This window comes from Tupaia chinensis, unplaced genomic scaffold (genome assembly GCF_000334495.1).
Source record: "Tupaia chinensis unplaced genomic scaffold, TupChi_1.0 Scaffold000052_1, whole genome shotgun sequence".
NCBI lineage: Eukaryota > Metazoa > Chordata > Mammalia > Scandentia > Tupaiidae > Tupaia > Tupaia belangeri.
Genome location: NW_006159510.1, coordinates 4,047,376 through 4,066,833, shown reverse-complemented (window position 1 = coordinate 4,066,833; position 19,458 = coordinate 4,047,376). Strand labels below are relative to the sequence as shown.

At 38.2% G+C, this 19,458-nt stretch overlaps 1 protein-coding gene across 3 annotated transcripts in view; it reads left to right on the top strand.

Annotated features, from left to right (window-relative positions):
- Positions 1-19,458, top strand: part of WDR37 (WD repeat domain 37) — a 75,548-nt gene that overhangs the window by 19,126 nt on the left and 36,964 nt on the right. For all 3 annotated transcript variants that reach the window (XM_006141335.3, XM_006141336.3, XM_006141338.3), the window contains 4 exons: positions 3,492-3,627; positions 5,549-5,620; positions 13,914-13,958; positions 16,234-16,310. In XM_006141335.3, the coding sequence (XP_006141397.1) occupies positions 3,492-3,627; positions 5,549-5,620; positions 13,914-13,958; positions 16,234-16,310 (330 nt within the window). The remainder of the gene's footprint in view (positions 1-3,491; positions 3,628-5,548; positions 5,621-13,913; positions 13,959-16,233; positions 16,311-19,458) is intronic.

Here is a 19,458-nt window from a genome sequence, read left to right as displayed (position 1 = left end):
GACGCAGACATTTAGAGCCCATCTTTCCCGAATGCTTACCGAGATTAATACAGTGCGTTTGTTAATATATCGTCTTTAGAGGTAAGATAAGTTTTCTGTTGTTAATTGATTTGGTATCGAGGCTCTTAATAGGGAGATAGATATTAAATAGGTGTAAAGCAATGAAAATTATGTTCTGAGTTACATTTATGTTTTTATTTTAATTATCTTCCTTTTTTATTAATTTTCTAAGCGTGATCAGGAAGGAAAGGTTTGTCTCTGACACAAAGAGGGACATGCGTAGTGTTTTGCTTTTTTTAGAATATCTTGTTCCGACCTTTTTAAAGTGGCAGGGATTTAATTGGGAGTGTATCTAAGATGGAGTACCACTATGAAATAATGTTTTGAGGAAGTTTTGTATATTATCTCTGTATTGGAGCATTTCAGTATACAGAAGATCAATTAATTACCTATCCTTAATGAATGTACAGTCCTTTCACTAAACCTGAAGGAAAAAGTTGGAATTTTCAGTGAATTTGCTATGATGGTATAGTTATTGTTAGCTTTCTACTTTTCTAATTTGTTTTCTTGAACTCAAAGTTATTTAGCATGACATCTACAGTGAAATTAACTGCAATTAATAAAGCAAATTCAGCCTGTGTGCTATTTCTCCTTTGAAACCCTTTGGTAATTGTTATTAAAAAGAAAATCTGAATATTGCTGGCATTTTCTAACTTTGTAATGTCTAGAGTATCAGTAGCTGCTTTACCCATTTTTTTCTTTGGTTGTAACATCTAGCTTGCACTTAGTAGTTTTAATTTAAATTTAAGCCTTTTCTTCAGGACACAGTATTAAGAATTACTTTTTTCCTCACTTAAGTTCTTGTTACCTTATCTTGAATCATACTGCCTTTTCTCACGCTTACAGTTGTATACGAGTCCAATGTATGGTCTTACGGTCTTAGCATTTTAAAACTTTCAAATAATTTCTGAAAGAGTAGACGAATGATTATATAAAGTTATTCCTTACACGAACAGTAAAAAAGAAATATTTGCACAAAGGTAAGAATATGTACAATAATGTTTTGCTTAAAAAAATATAGTAGCAGTATTAAGGTCCCAGTCATTTTAGGTACTAGACATTTATCTGAATTTGTAAAAAAAAAAAAAAAAATTACAAATGATCTTCGTATAGCATTTTTCACACTGTGTGCCCATCTTAAAAAATAGTAATGAAAATGAAAGACGTTACCTGAAAGTTGAGGAAATAATTTGGTAACAGAATATATTCTCATTTGTGCTGCAGCATGGATTCTCGGTATTAAAACTAAGCAAGAATGCAACAAGATAAATTTGACAGTCTAGATTTATTACTTTCCTCCTGATTCAGAACTGTGAAAGGCAGTAGAATTTTGGTAAGATAGTGGCACATAAAGTATATTAAGTAAACCCAGCAGAGATTTTTTTTCTTTCCTGGATGGCTAATGACATATTTTTAATGCTTTATTGGGGAGGAGGTAAGACAGTCCAACCCACAAAACCACTTTAAATAAAAGAAACCTATGAAAGTGTTTGCAAATATTTTAATAACGATAAGTATCTTTGGGACCAGCAGGTGGCATGGTGGTTGAGGCACTGGACTCCCACATGGCTGACTATGGTTCAAGTCCCAAACCTGGTGGCTTGAAAAATCACAATCAATCAATTAGTCAATGTTTAAAAAAAAGATATATATCTTTTATTATGAAAATAGTACTTTTGGATTCTTTTAAAAGTGCTGGAGGTTATATCTCAATTAAAATGACTTAGAGTGACAGGTGTAAGTTACCAATTCATTGATTGATTTTCTGTCATAAACTTCTTTTTAAGTGATTTGGTTTATATTCTTGGGCTTCTTTGTAATTGTGACTTAAGTCAACATTTTTTAGAACAGAATTAAAATTGAAAGAGTCAAAGTGTAATGGGCATTTTGGAAACAGCATATGACATGACTTGTTACAGTATTTATAAACAGCACATTATCATCTGCTCCCAAAATTCCACCAGAAATGCAGCTGGGGTCTCATGACAATAGTCCCTCTACTCCTGCCTTATGAACGGGGTAGGCAAAGAATGTGGCTCCACTAGTTTGTTTCTTATAGCATTATTTATGTTAGAAATGGTAAGAAACTTGGACAATGCAAATAACTACAGCTTATTGTTATTATTATCTTTAACTTTACCCTCCCCTCAAATGTTATAGTATTATATTTAACATCTCAATGACCTTTATGTAAGCAAAAGCATTTCACCATATTGTCTAGAGTTGAACAGGATATTTTGGCTTTCAGAAGGAAGGGACGGTATTGTTAAGTTCGAGATGCAAAGATTTATTTTATTACTCCTGTTAAGTTTAAACCAAGTCAATGGAACCTATTTATGTTACTGGTGAAACTGTCAGTCAGTCACTTCATCAAGCTTTTTGTTTTAGTCTTTCACTGTATCAGGAGAATAATTTCTGTGTTCATTCCTGAATTGACACAACAGTGGATTGTGCTTTAATGTGTTTATGTAAGAATGAATTTAAATACTTTTTTCAGGGCTTTGCTAAACCAGGGTTTAAAACAAGCCATATAGTGCCACCAGTTTTCATTTTTCACTTATGGTTTTGTTATTTTGAATAATTTACATTATGTCTGGTTTACTTAAAAACTGAAAAACTATTCCTTTATCTGAGTTTTGTGTATAGCTTCTTCCTCCCTCATTTTACATTTTTCTTGATGAGGATTGTTTGTTACATATATTGTTGTACAAGATGATGCATTGCTGTGTATGTGTACCTTTCAGTCCATGTTGTGTTCACGTCTGTCTCCCATTAGACTGTGAGCTTCTAAGAGGCAGGGAGCCCGCTGTCACTTTGCTTTTCGTCTCTACTCAGCTCATTGCCTGGCTCCAATCAGCTGCTCAATAAACAGTCTTGAATAAACCTTCTCATCTGTTAGAAGTGTCATCTTTCAATTCTTCTCCCACCATGGGCTTTCTTTTCTCTTGACCATATGTGGTTTGTGCAAATGATCAAAAACAAAAAAAGTGAAAATGCCCCCAGTGATCAAAGTAATTAGCCTCAACAGTTTGCTGTATTTTTCCTGACTTCATGTCCAACTGGCTAGTTAATAGCTGTTTATTTATTTTTAAAGAATTTGGAAATTTTGTCTGATGATACGGAATTGTGGAAGACTCTCTTGAAATGTCTGAATAGCCCTTCTATAGTAAGGCATTATGTGTTTGACTCCTGTCAGAATGTGAAGTGGGGAAGTCTCCTGAGCCTTTGTAAGGACTTCATCTTGGTGATGTCAAGTTGAATGAACCTGCCACCAGTATACAGAGTGTTTTGATTTCTGTTCACCCTTTATGTTGTGTTTCTTTTAATGTCTTAAATACTCTTTGGTACCTTATGTAGATAAAAAAAGATACCTCTTTTCTATTTTGCTTTTTTTAACATAGAGAAATTCACTCCTTTATTCTCAATCCTAGATTGTTTCCAGCTTTAAGACTACCACGTCAAGGGCCGTCTGCCAGCTTGTGAAAGAGTACGTTGGCCACAGGGATGGTATCTGGGATGTCAGTGTTGCGAGGACACCACCAGTGGTGCTGGGGACTGCATCTGCTGGTGAGTGGCACTGACTCTGCTAGCTGTCAAGACATGATGGGCATCATTGGTAAGGTCTGCAGCTCTGTCCTGGAGTCCTGTGATGTAACTTAATGGTGTTAAGGAATCAGTTTTGAAATGGTAGAGGTAATGAAAGGTAGGATAGTTTTTAAACATTAGGTAGTTATTTTGATGGGCTTTATTCTTGTTTTTCATAGCTTAGTGTGCTTCTGCTTTGGAGTATTATTTGACCTGCTTTTCCATGAGAGAAGTATAACTGAGGGAACGGGCCATGAGAAATGCATGCCATTGGGGCCAGCAGGTGGCATAGTGGTTAAGGTGTTGGACATACCCACATGGCCAACCATGGTTCGAATCCTGGACCAGGTGGCTTGCTTTCTCACTTTCCCTTCTCTCTCTTGTCAGATTAAAGTAAATGAATAAATAAATAAAATAAAAAAAGAAATGCATGCCATTGAAGGGATTTAGCTGTTGGTGGAGATCGGTGGTGCTCCCAGGGTTCACCTGCAGGAATCATGAGGGTAGGCTGTTAAAGCCCCCTTTCTTCTCACTAAAAGGAAAAAAAATAATACTCAAAAATCACCCTAGAAGCTACCTAAGAAGGCATGACTTACACTTTGCAGACAAATTGTTAAAATGAAAAATGGTGGCTCCTTGCTTGTTAAAAATGTCTTTTCTAGCTTGTGAGACGTTAATTACCCACCACATTCTGCTTTTTGAGGTGAAATAAAACATAAAATGAGTTTAAGTGATGAAGAAAGTTCTCTTGCTTACTTGAAATTGTTTTACACATGAGCAACTCAGGGTTGCTTTGCAAATCAATTAAAAAAGAATAGGGGTCTTTTCTGATATTTCTGAAATTTTATTTGGAAAATTAGCATTTCTTTCTCAAATTTTGCTGTTAAGTTTGCTTTTTTTGTTTTTGTTTTTATTTTTTGAGAGATTTTTGCAATAGGGCACGTGTGCTCACCAGAAAGTCAGAGAGAGACAGAGAGACAGAAAGCAAAAAACCCCCCCCCCCCCAGGGGGGATGGCCACTCCACAATCCCTTCTCCATTCTCCTCTCGGGATCTTGGGCATGCACATGCATGCACTTGACGTGAGTTTAAGCCACTGGGTCCAGAACTCAAACTGTGGTCGACTACATGGGAATCCAGCAACACAGCCATTATGTCAACTGCTGGTCCCACTTTTTCTTTTTTTTTTTTTTAATTTTTTAAATTTTGCCTATGAGAGGAAAGACTCAAAGGAATATTTATTATCTCAGTTTTAACTGGATTTGGGTATAACTTGAATCTGCATATTGGAAGATGACCTGAAAAGTTTTAATTATTTATAAAACAATGAAACTGTAATATTAATGACCTCTGACTGTAAGTGTCAAGCATGACATGTAATAGTAAACTGAAAGAATTGAGTTTCTGCTTACCTTTTTGCCAGTTCCATGTGCTTGGATGAATCTCTATCTTCTTTTTTTTCTTTTTTTGAGAGGTTTTCGCTATAGGGCGTGTGCACTCGCCAGACAGAGAGAGAGAGACAGAGAGACAGAAAGCGAGAAATCACCCCCCAGGGGGGATGGTCACGCCACAATCCCTTCTCCTCCACTCTCCTCTCGGGATCTTGGGCACACACACACACGTGCCCGACGTGAGGCCTAACCCACCGGCTCTGGGACGCGAACCGCGGTCGACTACGTGGGAATCCAGCGACATAGCCATTATGCTAACTGCTGGTTCCCAATCTCTATCTTCTTATAAATGTTTTCTTCAGTCAATTAAATTTTATATAGTAGGAGAATCAAAGTTGCAAGAAATATTAGTGGTAGTGTAACCTCATTGTTACTGCTTTTATCTTTTTTTTTAATAAACAACTATAACATTGTTGATGTCTAAGTTATAAGTTCTTTATTCCATTCTTGCAGATCACACAGCCTTACTGTGGAGCATAGAGACAGGGAAGTCCCTCGTCACGTACACAGGCCATGTGGGGTCAGGTAAGCCTTCACCCAAGTGACTTCTGTGGTCAGAAGCTGTCTTTTGCTTTGTTTTTTTTTTTGTTTGTTTGTTTTTGTTTTTTTTAAGCCACCTGTGTTATTTGATAGGCAGTTTTATTGTTTTGATTGTCAGGGAGCAGTGTGGTTTATTCAGAGACTAGAATGAACTCTGTGCCCTAGTTTATATGTCTTTAATAAAAGGAAGCTTAACTACCAAGCAATTCACAAATGCATTTTCTCTAGTGTTACATATAAACTGTATGTAGGAAATTTTGTAATTGAAATGTGGGCATTATTCATCATGAAATAAATAGCTATGTTAGAGATTTAATGTAGTAATAATTTGGATATAGTCAGGTTAAAGTATCTTCTATTATTGTGCTTGCATGCTTGTCGTTAATAGTACCTACAGTAGCATTCTTGTGTCTTTCCAATTATACTTGAGTGTGTACCACTGTTCTGACCAAATTTAATTCTTTACTTTCCTCCCAGACTCACTGTGTGGTTCCTTCTTCCTGGAATGTTTACCTCTCGAGTCTCTGTCAGGAGCTACTCCCACCAGCTCCTTCCTCTGCCTGCGTCCACTGCACCCTTCACCTTTGTAGGCAGACTGGAAGTGGGCCTCACCTGAGCTTGCAGAGTTGCACATTAGGGTGAAGCCCATTCCTCTGAATGCCCTCTTGCTGTCTCCTTGGTCCCTTACCAAGGCCAAGGCTTCCAGTGAGCTACAGACCCCAGCTCTTCCGTTTCTTAGAATCTTCTCTCTTTCAGTTATTCCTCCTGTCTTTCTTGCCGTGGGCTTTTCCCTTATCTCATAAACATGTGCCTTTCCCATATTAGGCATCCTTGTTCCATACTACATCCCTATATGTGTCCCCTCCCACCTTCTGGCTCAAAAGACTGTGTTTGGGGTGCTGTCCTACTGCGTGTGTCTTTCTGATGTGACACCTGGAGTATCTTAGGTCCTCAGAGAAGCCATGATGTATTTTCCTATGTTTTCCTATGCAAAAATGCATCCTGACATTTCTGACAACCCAATATATGATAGATGCTCAAAAGTATAACAGAATTTTATAGTAAAGAGTAAGGAATGAAGGAATGCTGTATTATCTGTTCTTTTTCCTGAAATTTATATTTTGAAAACACTTAAAAATTAAATGTGTGTGTGTGTGTGTGTGTATATATATATATATATTATATATATATATATATTATACAGCCTTCTTTATAATTCATTGACAAGTCTCTTGCCTCACTCTCTATTTTCACCTCTCAAAAAGCAATAGCTGTTTTGAGTATTCTTCTGCCTTTTACTTCTGTTTTTTACATGCCAACCTATTACTTTTGTTTGTTTGTTTACTGTAGTGTGAGTGTGCTGGCCAGAGAGAGAGACAGAGCGAGAGAGCTAGGGAGAGAGAGAAAGTGAGAAATCACTCCTTTGGGGAGATGGCTACACTGCAATCCCTTCTCCTCCACTCTCCTTTTGGGATTTTGGACACACATACACATGTACCTGGCATGATTCACAAGCCACTATGTCTAGGTCTTGAACTGCAAAGCTGGTCATGTGAGGTCCAGTGCCTTATGCTCCACACCATCTGCTGGCCCTATTTCATTACCTCTTAATTTTTGAGTTTTAGACAAATATTAAGGGAAATGACCTACCTCACGTGTGCAGGAACTTCAAAAAGTTCTTGGAAAAGTAGAATTAAAATATAAGTTTATTTAGGTGCTAAATCTATGCAATTTTTTTTTTTTTTTGGAAAGCGAAAAATCACCCCCCTGGGGGCATGACCATCCCGCAGTCCCTTCTCCTCCATTCTCCTCTTGGGATCTTGGGCACACATGCATTCATATGCTCCTAGTGTGAGTATAAGCCACTGGGTCTGGTACTCGAACCACAGTTGACTACATGGAATCCAGTGACATAGCCATTACGTCAACAGCTGATCCCTCTATGCAGTTTTTTAAATAGGCATTTTTTATGAGCAAGACCACTTATGTGTACTTCTCTACCCCTTCTCACCCTAAATAGTTAAATCATGATTGTTTTTTTTTGAGAGGTTTTCGCTATCGCGTGCGTGCGCTCGCCAGACAGACAGAGACAGAGACATAGAGACAGAAAGCGAGAAATCACCCCCCAGGGGGGATGGTCACGCCGCAATCCCTTCTCCTCCATTCTCTTCTCGGGATCTTGGGCACGCATGCACACGCGCCTGGCTTGAGTTTTAAGCCACCAGGTCGGGGACACGAACCACAGTCGACTACATGGGAGTCCAGTTACATAGCCATTACGCTAACTGCTGGTTCCCTAAATCATGATTTTTATTTAAATAGATATTCAGATTTTGGTAATTATGACTGCAGTAGAAGACTTTCAATTAAAGTTTGTGGTGAAATGGAATTAAGTTTATTTTGGTACAACAAATTGAAATTTATGTATAATTTTATTTGTAATATGCATTTTATTTGTAATATGCATTTTCTATGAACTTTTTGAAGGTACCCCTTGTTCATACCTACTTGTGTATTGAACATTAATTACATCCCCAGTTTTGTTTTTTCTGGATCAGTATTAGTTTTTGGTTGGTATCCCTAATTTATCCTTTTGTTATTTTTCATTTTCATTTTATTTTTAAATAATTCTTTTTATTTAACTTTATTTATTTATTTAAATTTGACCATAGAGGGACTGGGGAGGGGGGAGGAAGTGAGAAAGCAACCCACCAGGTCTGGGACATGAACCATGGTTGGCCATGTAGGAGTCCAGTACCCTTAACCCACTACGCCACCTGTGGCCCTATATCCCTAATTTATCCTTAAACTCGACCAACTCTGTAAAATTGCTCTCTGTGATCAGACTCAACAGGTGAACTCTTGTTCCTTTTGCTGTTCTCATTCCCTCCCTGGAGCTCCTCCCTGTTTGACTTGGCTTCCAAGTACCTGGTCTGTGAGGCCCCCCTTTAGCTTCCTCCTGACCGTTCAGTTAGCCTCTTATCTGCTATATCCCCTTATTTCTGGATCTCATATCTTTTTTCTCCATGGAAGCCAGTCTTTTAATAGCTTCTTTATAAAAGGTATTTTGGAAGAACAATTTTTAATGTTTGAAAAATAGATTTCATCTTTCCACTGGATTGATAATATGGCTGATTAAATTATATATAGGAAATGATATTCTTTCAACCAGTTTGAAGGTATTGTTCTGTTGTCCTATTTTTGTAGCTTCTGGTATTAATATTAAGTGTAATGGTATTTTGAATCCTGAACCTTTGTAGATAAACTTGTGTTTCTTTCTAGAAGCTTTAAGGTCTTTTCTTCTTTCACTAGTGCACTTTTTATGTTTGAATGGTACTAGATATTCAGTGGAACTTCTCTTTGAGAAATATTTATATTTGGTAATTCCTATTACTAGGATGTTGGACATCTTATATTGTTCCTTTAATTTTATCTTTATTTTCTACTTTTTAAAAAATTATTTCTTAGAGATTTCCTGCACTTTATCCCTTACTTGAAAAAGTTTTTGCCATCATGGTTTTAATTTTTGTGGTTCTTTCTTGTTCTCTGGAGTTCCTTTTTTATCATCAGTCCTGTAGTATCTTCTCTTATCCTATTTATGAGTTCATTGTGAGCCAGCCTTTTTTGTGGGTTGAGGAGGTAAAAAGTACAGGGATTACAACTGCTTCCTAGTATTACAACTACTTCTTATGTACCAACTTTTTATGAATTCTGTGTTCAGTCCCTTCCTTATCCTGACCTTAATGGGTGCCTGAAACTTTTTATCATACTTTGTGAACATTTTATTGTAGTATAACATACACACTGAAAAACGCACAAGTCATAAGTGCACAGTGAGAATTTTTACAAGATGGTTAACACCTGTGTAGCTACTTCAAGGTAAAGATGTTGACTGTGAGATTCACCTATGTTGCATTGTTGTGTGGAACTATTATAGAACAGTCGGTAGTTTATCTGGGTATTTCCAGTTTTGAGTTGTTACAAATAATTATAAGTTTGCAGTTCTTGTTTTAGTCTTTCATGATACATAGTCCTTTTTGCTTGGTGAATATCTTAATGTAGAATTCTTTGGGATGTTCAGCATTAGCATATAGTCCCAGTTTCCGAAGTGCTTCCTTACCCTCGTCATTCTCTTGTTATACCAGTGGTGTACAGCTGGCATTATTAAGTGTTTTAGTTTAGCTGTCCTGGTGTGTATGGAGTGGTAGTACCATTGAGCATCTACTGGCCAATACCTGAATTTCCTGTGGGAGTCCTTGTATAGTCCATTTCTTCTGGGTTTTTAGTCATTTGATTATGTCTCCTACTGTGTCTGGTAACTCTTTCTTTTCCTTTCTCATAATTTTTATTTTTGTTTTCTCTTCTACACGGTGCATTTCTTCATGTCTGAAAGGCAGAGATCTGGTCCCATTCATGTCTGTGTCCCTATCTTCCAGGTCACAGTCACTGTACAACTGAGCCCTGGCGATTTCTTTGATTTTGTTTATTTATGTAATATTTTTTCAAGTTAATAATTTTTATTTTATGATCTGGCATTGTGTATGAAAAATGCATACAGGCTCTGAATGGCATTCCTTTATTCTAGAGAGGATTTGGTTTTTCTCTATTCAGTAGATAGAGTGTGGGTGCCCAGCCTTGATATAGATAAGGACTAGATAACTGGAGATGAAGTTCAAGCTAACATTAGGAGCAGTGATGTATTTCTGGTTTCCCCTTGTTCCAAACATGTTATCTTTCAAGAATTTACCCTCATATACCTTGAATTTTAATTTTGCTTTCAGTATTCTCAGCCTTTTATCTCTTAGAGGCTGTCCTCTGCTTGGTTTATGGCTGCTTGCCCTATATACTCATTGTGAATACTGGCAGTGACTGGAGGGCACTCGGCCTAGCCAGCCCTCTTCCTCAGGGCACCTCTACTGGGAATTTGGGGCCCTCAGCTCCTGCTGCTTTGCCCAGAGTTTACAGTGTTACTTAACTGTACCCTTTGCTCCCTAGGTGATCTCTGTGCCTTGAGGACAAAATGGTGGAGTTGTGAGGCTCACCAGTATTTTTTTCTGGGGTCTTCAGCCCTGGCTGCTTTGGGTGATGATTCTAAACTTTCTGTTTATTTTTTGATATTTGCATGTAGCTTTTATAATTGATCTCTGTAATGGAATAGAGTGAGTCTGATGTAGACTACATTCTAGTAAGAAGAATTCTCTTCCTATCCTTCAGCCTTGCTTTGTTTCTTGTTGGCTTTCCTTTGTTCTTTCAGGTTAATTTCAACCTTCCCATGTTGAAACATCCAACTATAGATCCAACCTTCTGGCATCCAAGAGAGTAAAGTGTGTGAGGTTTGCAGCTTTGCTCCGTCTGGGCCTCTTAAAGGTAGAGACACCACTAGCAGAGGAGATTGTTGTCCTATTTATCCTTCTCTTTTTAGACTTCAGCTTAAATTTGTATTACTTACACATGCACATGTCTTTGATACTTGTTATGAAAAATAGCAGTTGCTGGCATCCTCTCTCTTTTCTATTCTGAGTCTTGACCACTGTGAATTGTGTTAGCTGTGTTTTGGGCACTGTTGCCACATTATTAGATGACATTTCATGGTGCTGATTTTTGGTGATTTTTTTTCTGTTTTAGCCAGTATCTGTTGAATTCTGCTTTGGAAGGTTATATAACTTTTTATAAAGTAATTTTCTGCCGTGTGATTTCAGTCCTCACCTCCCAACATAATTATACATTAGTTTCCTTTATCATAGTTTTGCTTTTCGTGATTTTAGTTACCTATGGTCAACTGTAATTAGATATTTTGAGAGAAAGAGCATTCAAGAGTGCAGGTGTGCATGCATGGCACATTCACATAACTCTTGTTACGATATATTGTTAACAATTTTCCTTTTCATTGTTGTTGCTAATATCTTACTGTACTTTATAAGTTAAACTTTTATTGGTACATATGGATAGAAGAAAATGTGATATGTATTGGATTTGGTACTATCTGCAGCGTCCATTGGTGGTACTGGATAAGGAGACTGCTATATTGTAATTTTGATGAGCTCAGTGATCAGTCTTCCTCTATTATGTCTGCACAGCTAAAAATCAACCATCACTACAGATACTATTAATAACAGTCTCTAAGTGCCAAGTGATGCAAATTTTTCGGCTAAGTATTTGACATGCATTCTTTCATTTACACCTCGCATTAATTTTGAGGTAAATGGTATTAGTGTTCCCAGTTTTATTAGTGGTTTGCTAAAGGTTTACATAGATATAAGAAAATAAAAATAAATCTCTGACTTTATGAAAAGTACTCATTGAAATTGAGAGTGTTAATAGAATTTATGTCAGTTACAGTGATAGTTTATTTCTAGCATTACTTATTACTTAGTTTATTACTAAAAAGGTGTATGCAAGTTTTACTAACTCTTCTTAGAGTTATCTGTATCTTAATGTGAATAGCAAAACACATCTTCTAACTTACTTTATTTTTAAGCTTGCATGTGTGTTTACCAGAGACAGAGATAAAGTGAGAAACTACCCCCTGGGAGCAGAAGGGATGGCCATGTCACCATTCCTTCTCCCCATTCTCCTCTTGGAGCTTTGATCACACGTGTACAGGCACATGTACATGCACCCGGCATATTTAAGCCACCAGGACTCAAACCATGGGGTTGGCAACGTGGAATCCAGTCACTCCAACCTCCATGCCACCTCCTGGCCCCTAACCAACATTTTAAAAATTTAGTTCCTTATAAAAATATAATGGTATAGCTAACAAAATTTCATTAAAAGAGATAACTTATTCACATTTGGCAATTTTCCCCTTGCTATTCTATATAAGGGATATAACATTTCCCTCACAAGTTATGAAAGTAAGGGTTGGACTTCCCTAGATGACTTGAGCTTAAGTCTTTTTTTTTTTTTTTTGAGAGATTTTCACTGTAGGCCGCGTGCGCTCGCCAGACAGACAGAGAGAGACATAGAGACAGAAAGCGAGAAATCACCCCCCAGGGGGGATGGTCACGCCGCAATCCCTTCTCCTCCATTCTCCTCTTGGGATCTTGGGCACGCACGCACATGTGCCCGGCGTGAGTTTTAAGCCACCGGGTCCGGGACACGAACCGCGGTCGACTACGTGGGAGTCCAGCGACATAGCCATTACGCTAACTGCTGGTTCCCACTTGAGCTTAAGTCTTATCATCAGACTGACTAGTAGTGACTCCAGCCCACCAAGACCTGGCATTCACTACTGCAAACTCCTAGGTTTGTAGGATGGGCTCAGGATCAGATTGGTACCTAGGCAGTCTGCTGGAGCTGGGCCGCAGGTTCAGTGTGCTGGCTTGTGCGCTCATGCGTACTGTCTTGGTGATCACATGTTGATCCCCTCTGCAGTCAACTCAGGAAGGAGGGGAAGACAAGATGTTCTGAGTCTGCTGTTCCCCTAGCTCCTTTACCAAGAAAATGAGTGCACCCTCAGAAGTCCTTTGCCATATTCCCTCTTTTCTATCATGGACACATCTGGGTAAGCTGAATAGGGGCTATACGTGGCTTAATTGAATCCCGATTTATTTCCTGAAGCTGGCAGAGGGTTATATTCTGTGTGTTCTTGAGGTGTCTACTTGTCATAGAACAGATTAGGGCTTTGTAATTTGGGAAGGAGGGCAGAGTGGGGATATGGCCAATCGGATAGGCAATAAACAGTGTCTGCTGTTCTATAGTTTGTCTTTTCCTATTGTCATTTTTTTTCATTCTGATTCGTTTTTAGCTCTAAACAGCTCCCTTGTCTATAAGTATTATTAATACTCTTCTATGTAGTCTATAATTTAACAGTTTGGTAGTTCATACTTCAGTTTTTTTAAATTGTACCTCTTTTTTTTTTTCTCATAAGAGAGATTTCTGCTATAGGGCACGTGTGCTCGTCGGAGAGTCAGAGAGAGAGACAAAGAGTGAGAAATCACCCGCTGTGGGGATGGCCACACTGCAATCCCTTTTCTTCCATTTTCCTCTTGGGATTTTGGGCACGCACCCGGTATGAGTTTGAAGCCGCTGGGTCAGGGAGTCAAACCACTGTCGGCTATCTGGGAGTTTAGTGGCATAACCATTATGCCATCTGCTGGTCCCTGTACCTCTGTTTTAATGTACATGTTTGTAAATAGCTTAATTGGGAAGAGCTAATATTGAACTGTTATAGTTCTTTTAATTTTTAAACTTTGTAAAGTATGCTATAGTTAATAAATAATTGATAACATTTTTGTTACTTTAAACCTGTTTTTGTAATGTTTTTATTTTGCAGTAAATTCTATAAAATTTCATCCTTCAGAGCAGTTGGCTCTCACTGGTAGGTTAATTTCTTTCTTTATTCAATAGAATTTTTGGTAACTTAAAAAAACTATAAATATTCCTTATCAATAGTATAATACTTTTATGTGTATCTATATATATGGCTTAAAGTTAGACAGTGTTTAGTAGACATTTTATAAGTTAAATGATAGTGAATAAAAAAAAAATACACTGAGAAGTTCTTCTGTAAATCTAATATGAATTGCCAGTTAGGTTAACTTGAATTTATTGTGAGATTGAAATCAATTTATGTTTTTCTTGAAGTCTTTTTATGAAGTATTTTATTATTGCCTGTGATGATTCATAGTAGACTATAACATAGTTCTTTGAAACTTGGTAATTGTTGTATTATAATTATTATTATAATAATATTATTATAATTCTTGCATTATCATACATTATAAGCTTCTAAAATAAATGAGGAAACTAAGACTATTGAGGCATAGCATTTTACCAGCATCAGATTTTTATTTCTTTCTGCATAATTTACCTAAGCTATGATAGTTTGGATTTATCCTCATTTTTTTAAAAGAATTATTTTTATTTAACTTTATCTATCTATCTATCTATCTATGTAAATAAAGAAATAAAACCAGAGAGGGAGAGGGACAGAGTGAGAAAGCGAGAGAAAGCAAGAGAGAGAGAGAGAGAGTGAGAAAGAGAGAGAGAGAAAGAGAGAGAGAGAGAGAGAGAGAGAGAGAGAGAGAGAAAGCGAGAAAGCTACCAGGTCTGGGACTGAAACTGTGGTTGGCCATGTGGGAATTCCAGCATCCTTAACCACCGTGCCACCTGCTGGCCTCTTATCCTCATTTCTTATAGTGGTTTGTAAAACGTATCTTCATTTGTTGCTTTTGGAGATAGCCTCATTATATGGAGGACTTTTCTTGAAATATTGTCAAATTCCCTGTAGAGGTCTGTGATACTTTTGAGACACCAGTGATCATCTTGAAGGATATGTGCAGACCAGAGGTCAGTGGACGTTTTCTATGAAGGACCAGATAGTAAATATTTTCATCTCTGTGGGTCATAACACTCAGTTCTGCTATGTACAGAGGCAGCAGAGACAACACAAGCAGATGGACTTGACTGTGCTGGTAAACTTCCTATACAGAAGTGGTGACCTGCCTAGATTGGTCCCATGGACCAGAATTTGCTGACCCCAAATGGAATACAAAAGTTGAGACGATCAGGTGCCTTGAGCAGGTGGAGTTCTTTAAGAACAAATACTTTGGATGTGTTAGAGGCAGTGAGTCACTCAGTTTGGTCAGAGAATTCTGAATTGAGAGGAATTGGTAGGAGAGTCATTTTAACTGGCCTATGTTATGGTAGCTCATTTCTACCTTAATCAGTATTTGAGGAGCAAAGAGGCAAGGAGTTTAAACCTTATTAAAATAATGGTGGGTTCTATGATTAGAAAGTCAGAAGGAGGCAAGGAGACCAGTGACAGTTGGATGTGTCCGGATTGACACTGAAGGATTAGAAATGAGCAGAGAACCCAAGAGACCTTTTAAAAAGGAACTATTTGGAAACTGAAACCAATAAAACAATAGAGGAGTTGACTGGGATTTGGATATAATGTTGATTTGAAGAGAGATTGGCATGTTGGGGCAATAAGTTCATTTTTATTATAAGAAATAGACCACTACCAGCACAGGGTAACTCTTTAGGAAGCTTTTCAGCAGTGAAGAGAAGTTGGAAGCTGGACTGTTTTTGTGAGGGGTAAGCTGAGACCATTCTGCTGATCCGAGGTCCTGGTCTATGCAGAAGCGATGTCTTTTGTCTTTCCATTCTAAATTAAAGCATTGCCACACAAACTTCGGTGTAAAAAGAGGAACAAGGAAGTAACACAAATAGTTTTAATAGGTGCCTGGCAAAGTGTAAGGTCCTGTCACCACAGAATGGATGAAAATGAATATTACTTACTTTCCTGAAACATCCCAAAAGCTCTTGCAGCCACAGGTTAAATAGTATAATAGTGTTTAGATTAGATAGATGGAGAACAAAATCTGTTTATAGATTTTCTCTGCACTTCTACAGCATTCTACCCAAAAATGAATGAGGAAATTTTTTTCTAATAAGTAGTCATTATCTTAATTTTACACATTTATTCTGTTCACTTTGGTATTATTTCGTCTGAAATAACTTTAAGTACATTTATTTCACTACGTGATGACTGAGAAGTCCGACTGATGCTGCGTAACCAGAGCACAGCAAAAGTACACTGTGTGCCTGGTGTGTATGTTGGGTAATTTCCCCTTGGTTTCTCTCTTCAGCTTCTGGCGATCAGACTGCCCATATTTGGAGATACGTGGTGCAGCTGCCGACACCTCAGCCTGTGGCCGACACCAGTGTAAGCATGTCTACTTACCCCGAAGACTCGATATGGGCTATCCGAGTAGGCCTCTGGACATTTTCAAATTTTCAAATAAATTGATCTGTTATGGCCTGAATGTTCATGTTGCCTACAAACTCCTGTGTTGAAACCTTAACCTCCAGTGTGGCTATAATTGTAGATGGGGTCTGTAAATAGGTAGTTAGTGTTAAATAAGTTCATGAGCATGGAGCCGTGATCCAAGGTACTAGGACCTGTCAGAGGAGAAGCCAACTCTCTCTCATGTGAGGACAGAGTGAGAGGACAGCCATCTGCAAGCCAAGAAGAGAGCCCTTAACCACAAACTGAATTGGTAGGAACATTGATCTTAGACTTCCAGCCTCTAGAACTGTGAGAAAATAAATTTTTGTTGTTTGTAAGTCCCCCAGTTTATGATAATTTGTCATGGCAGCTCAAATAGTGCCAGAAGAGTGTGTGTGTAGGGGTTGCTATAAAAAGTACCTAAAATGTGGAAGTGGATTTAGGACTAGGTAATGGGTAGAGGGTGGGGAAGTTTTGAGGTATTTGCTATAGCCTAGATTGCCATTGTTGGTAGAAACATGGATGTTAAAGGTGGTTAGGGTGACAGCTCAGAAAGAAGAGCTGGAGAGAAAGTTTCCGTAATCTCAGAGACATACGTATGCCATCTTACATAGATGTTGGTAGAAATGCAGACATCGAAGGCTCTTCTTGTGAGATCTCAGAAGGAAAAGAGAAACAGTGAATTGGAAACTACAGGAAAGATGTTCCTTATTTTAAAGTGGCAAAGAACTTGGTTGAACTGTGTTCTATTGCTTTGTGGAAGGCAAAATTTGCAAGGGATGATCTTGGCTATTTAGCTGAGGAAATTGCTAAGCCCAGTATTTATTGAACATGAGGCCTCGTTTCTCCTGACCGCTTAGAGTGAAATTTAAAAGAGAGAGAAAAATTGAAGGAATCGTCAAAGCATAATAGGAACCAGAACTTGAAGATTTAGAAAATTTTCAGGCTCTCCGTATTGTAAAAATTCAGTAAGCTTGTTTTGAAGAGAACATCGAAGATATAGCCAGAGAAGTATTTGATGAAGGTTAATATGGGTGCGAACCACCAACTAAAGCAGCCACCTCAGCAGAAGGAATATGAGGAGACTTCATAGATATTGTGGAAGAATAGAATTAAATTACCCACTTATTTTGATGCAGAAAAATTTTGAAATCCATGCATTCGTTTTTCCATAATACATATTTCCCGTGAACCTTTTAAAGACTCTTACCCCCTTTAGAGATGAAATTATATTACCATAGACACTGCCTAAAGGAAGTAGAGAAAATGGAATGAAATGAAGGAAGATTGACTCCTGGGATTTTACACACTGGAAAATAGAACTGGCTGTGAGCATATAGTAATCCTTTAAGATGAAGAAAGATATCAAGGATATTCATGGTATTTAGAGATTTATGGTTGCTACACCCTCTTTATGCCCAGGTAGCAGACTTGGTTCCTGCTCAGTTTCAAAGGGCAGAGTTTTTTTAGTTTCTGGGAGCCAGCTGAGCTATGGGGGTGATAATACCATCCCAGCGGGCCTGGAGGGTAGAGTGTTGAGCCAAAAGGGATTATTTTCAAACCTTACAGAATTTGCCTTGCTGAGTTTTGGATTTGGCTTTGGACCTGTCACCCCTGCGTTCCTTTTTTTGTTTTGCTTTTAGTTTTTGCTATAGGTGTGTGGACTTGCCAGAAAGAGACAAAGTAAGAAATCACCTCCCCACCATGGGGAATGGCCATGCCTTAGTCTTATCTCCTGCAGTACTCTCTTGGGATTTTAGTCACACGTGCATCCATGCCTGGTGTGATTTTTCAAGCCACCAGTCTACAACTCAAACCCTGCAACCTCTAGCACCTTAATTAACCCCCAGGCCACCTGCTGGCCTATCCCTGTCTTTTTTATTTTTTCCCTTTGGGAATGGAAGTATCTATACTGGTCCTTTCATTGTATTTTGGAAATATATAGCTTGTTTGGTTTTAGTAGTTCATAGCTAGAGAGGAATTTTGCCTCAGGGCGAATTGTACCTTGAGTCTCATCCATATCTGATTTAGATGATACTTCATTGTGACTTTTGACTTCAGCATTGAGGCTTGAGTGAATTAAAGCTTTTGGAGCTGTTGAGATAGAATGAATGTATTTTGCCATAAATTGGAGGAGTGAGGGATAAAATACTATGGACTGAATGTTTATGTTTTCCCCAGACTCATATGTTGATACCCTAACTCCCAGTGTGGCTGTGTTTGGAGGTAGGGCCTGTAAAGAAGTAATAATAAATGAGGCCATGAGCATGGGGCTTTGATTTGGATGGACTTGTGTCTTTATAAGGAGAGATATCAAAGAAGTCACACTGGGAACCAGCCGTTAGCGTAATGGCTATGTCGCTGGACTTCCACATAGTCGACCACGGTTCGCGTCCTGGACCCAGTGGCTTAGAACTCACGCCAGGCACGTGTGTGTGCGTGCCCAAGATCCCGAGAGGAGAATGGAGGAAAAGGGATTGCGGCGTGACCATCCCCCCTGGGGGGTGATTTCTCGCTTTCTGTCTCTATGTCTCTCTCTGTCTGTCTGGCGAGCACACGCGCCCTATAGCAAAAACCTCTCCAAAAAAAAAAAAAGTCACACTGTCTCCCTGCCACATGAGAACACAGTTAGAATGCTGCCATCTCTAAGTTAGGAAGAGAGTTCTCACCAGAAACTAAACTGGTTGGCACCTTCATTATAGATTTCTATCCTCTGGGGCTGTGACAGTTTGCCTGGTTTAAAGTTTTATTTTTTACACACATGTGTTTTGTGATATTTTGTTAAGGCATCCTGAGCTATGACAGTGTATGAAAAGAAGTAGTTTCGTGTCATGTTTACTTTAGCTTTTATTTCTACAAATGTTAAATATTTACCATTCATTCATTCTTAAAATAATTATTTAATTTTATGTATTGTTATTATCTTCTAATTTGCTGTAGAGAGACAGTGAGAGGAGAGAAAGGGTGAAAGCAAACCACCAGGTGTGGGACTCTAGCACCTTAACCACTACTCCAGCTGCTGTTCCCAGCCATTTGTTCTTTTAAATGTTATGTTTAGATTATATTTTAAATTACTTTTTAAAAT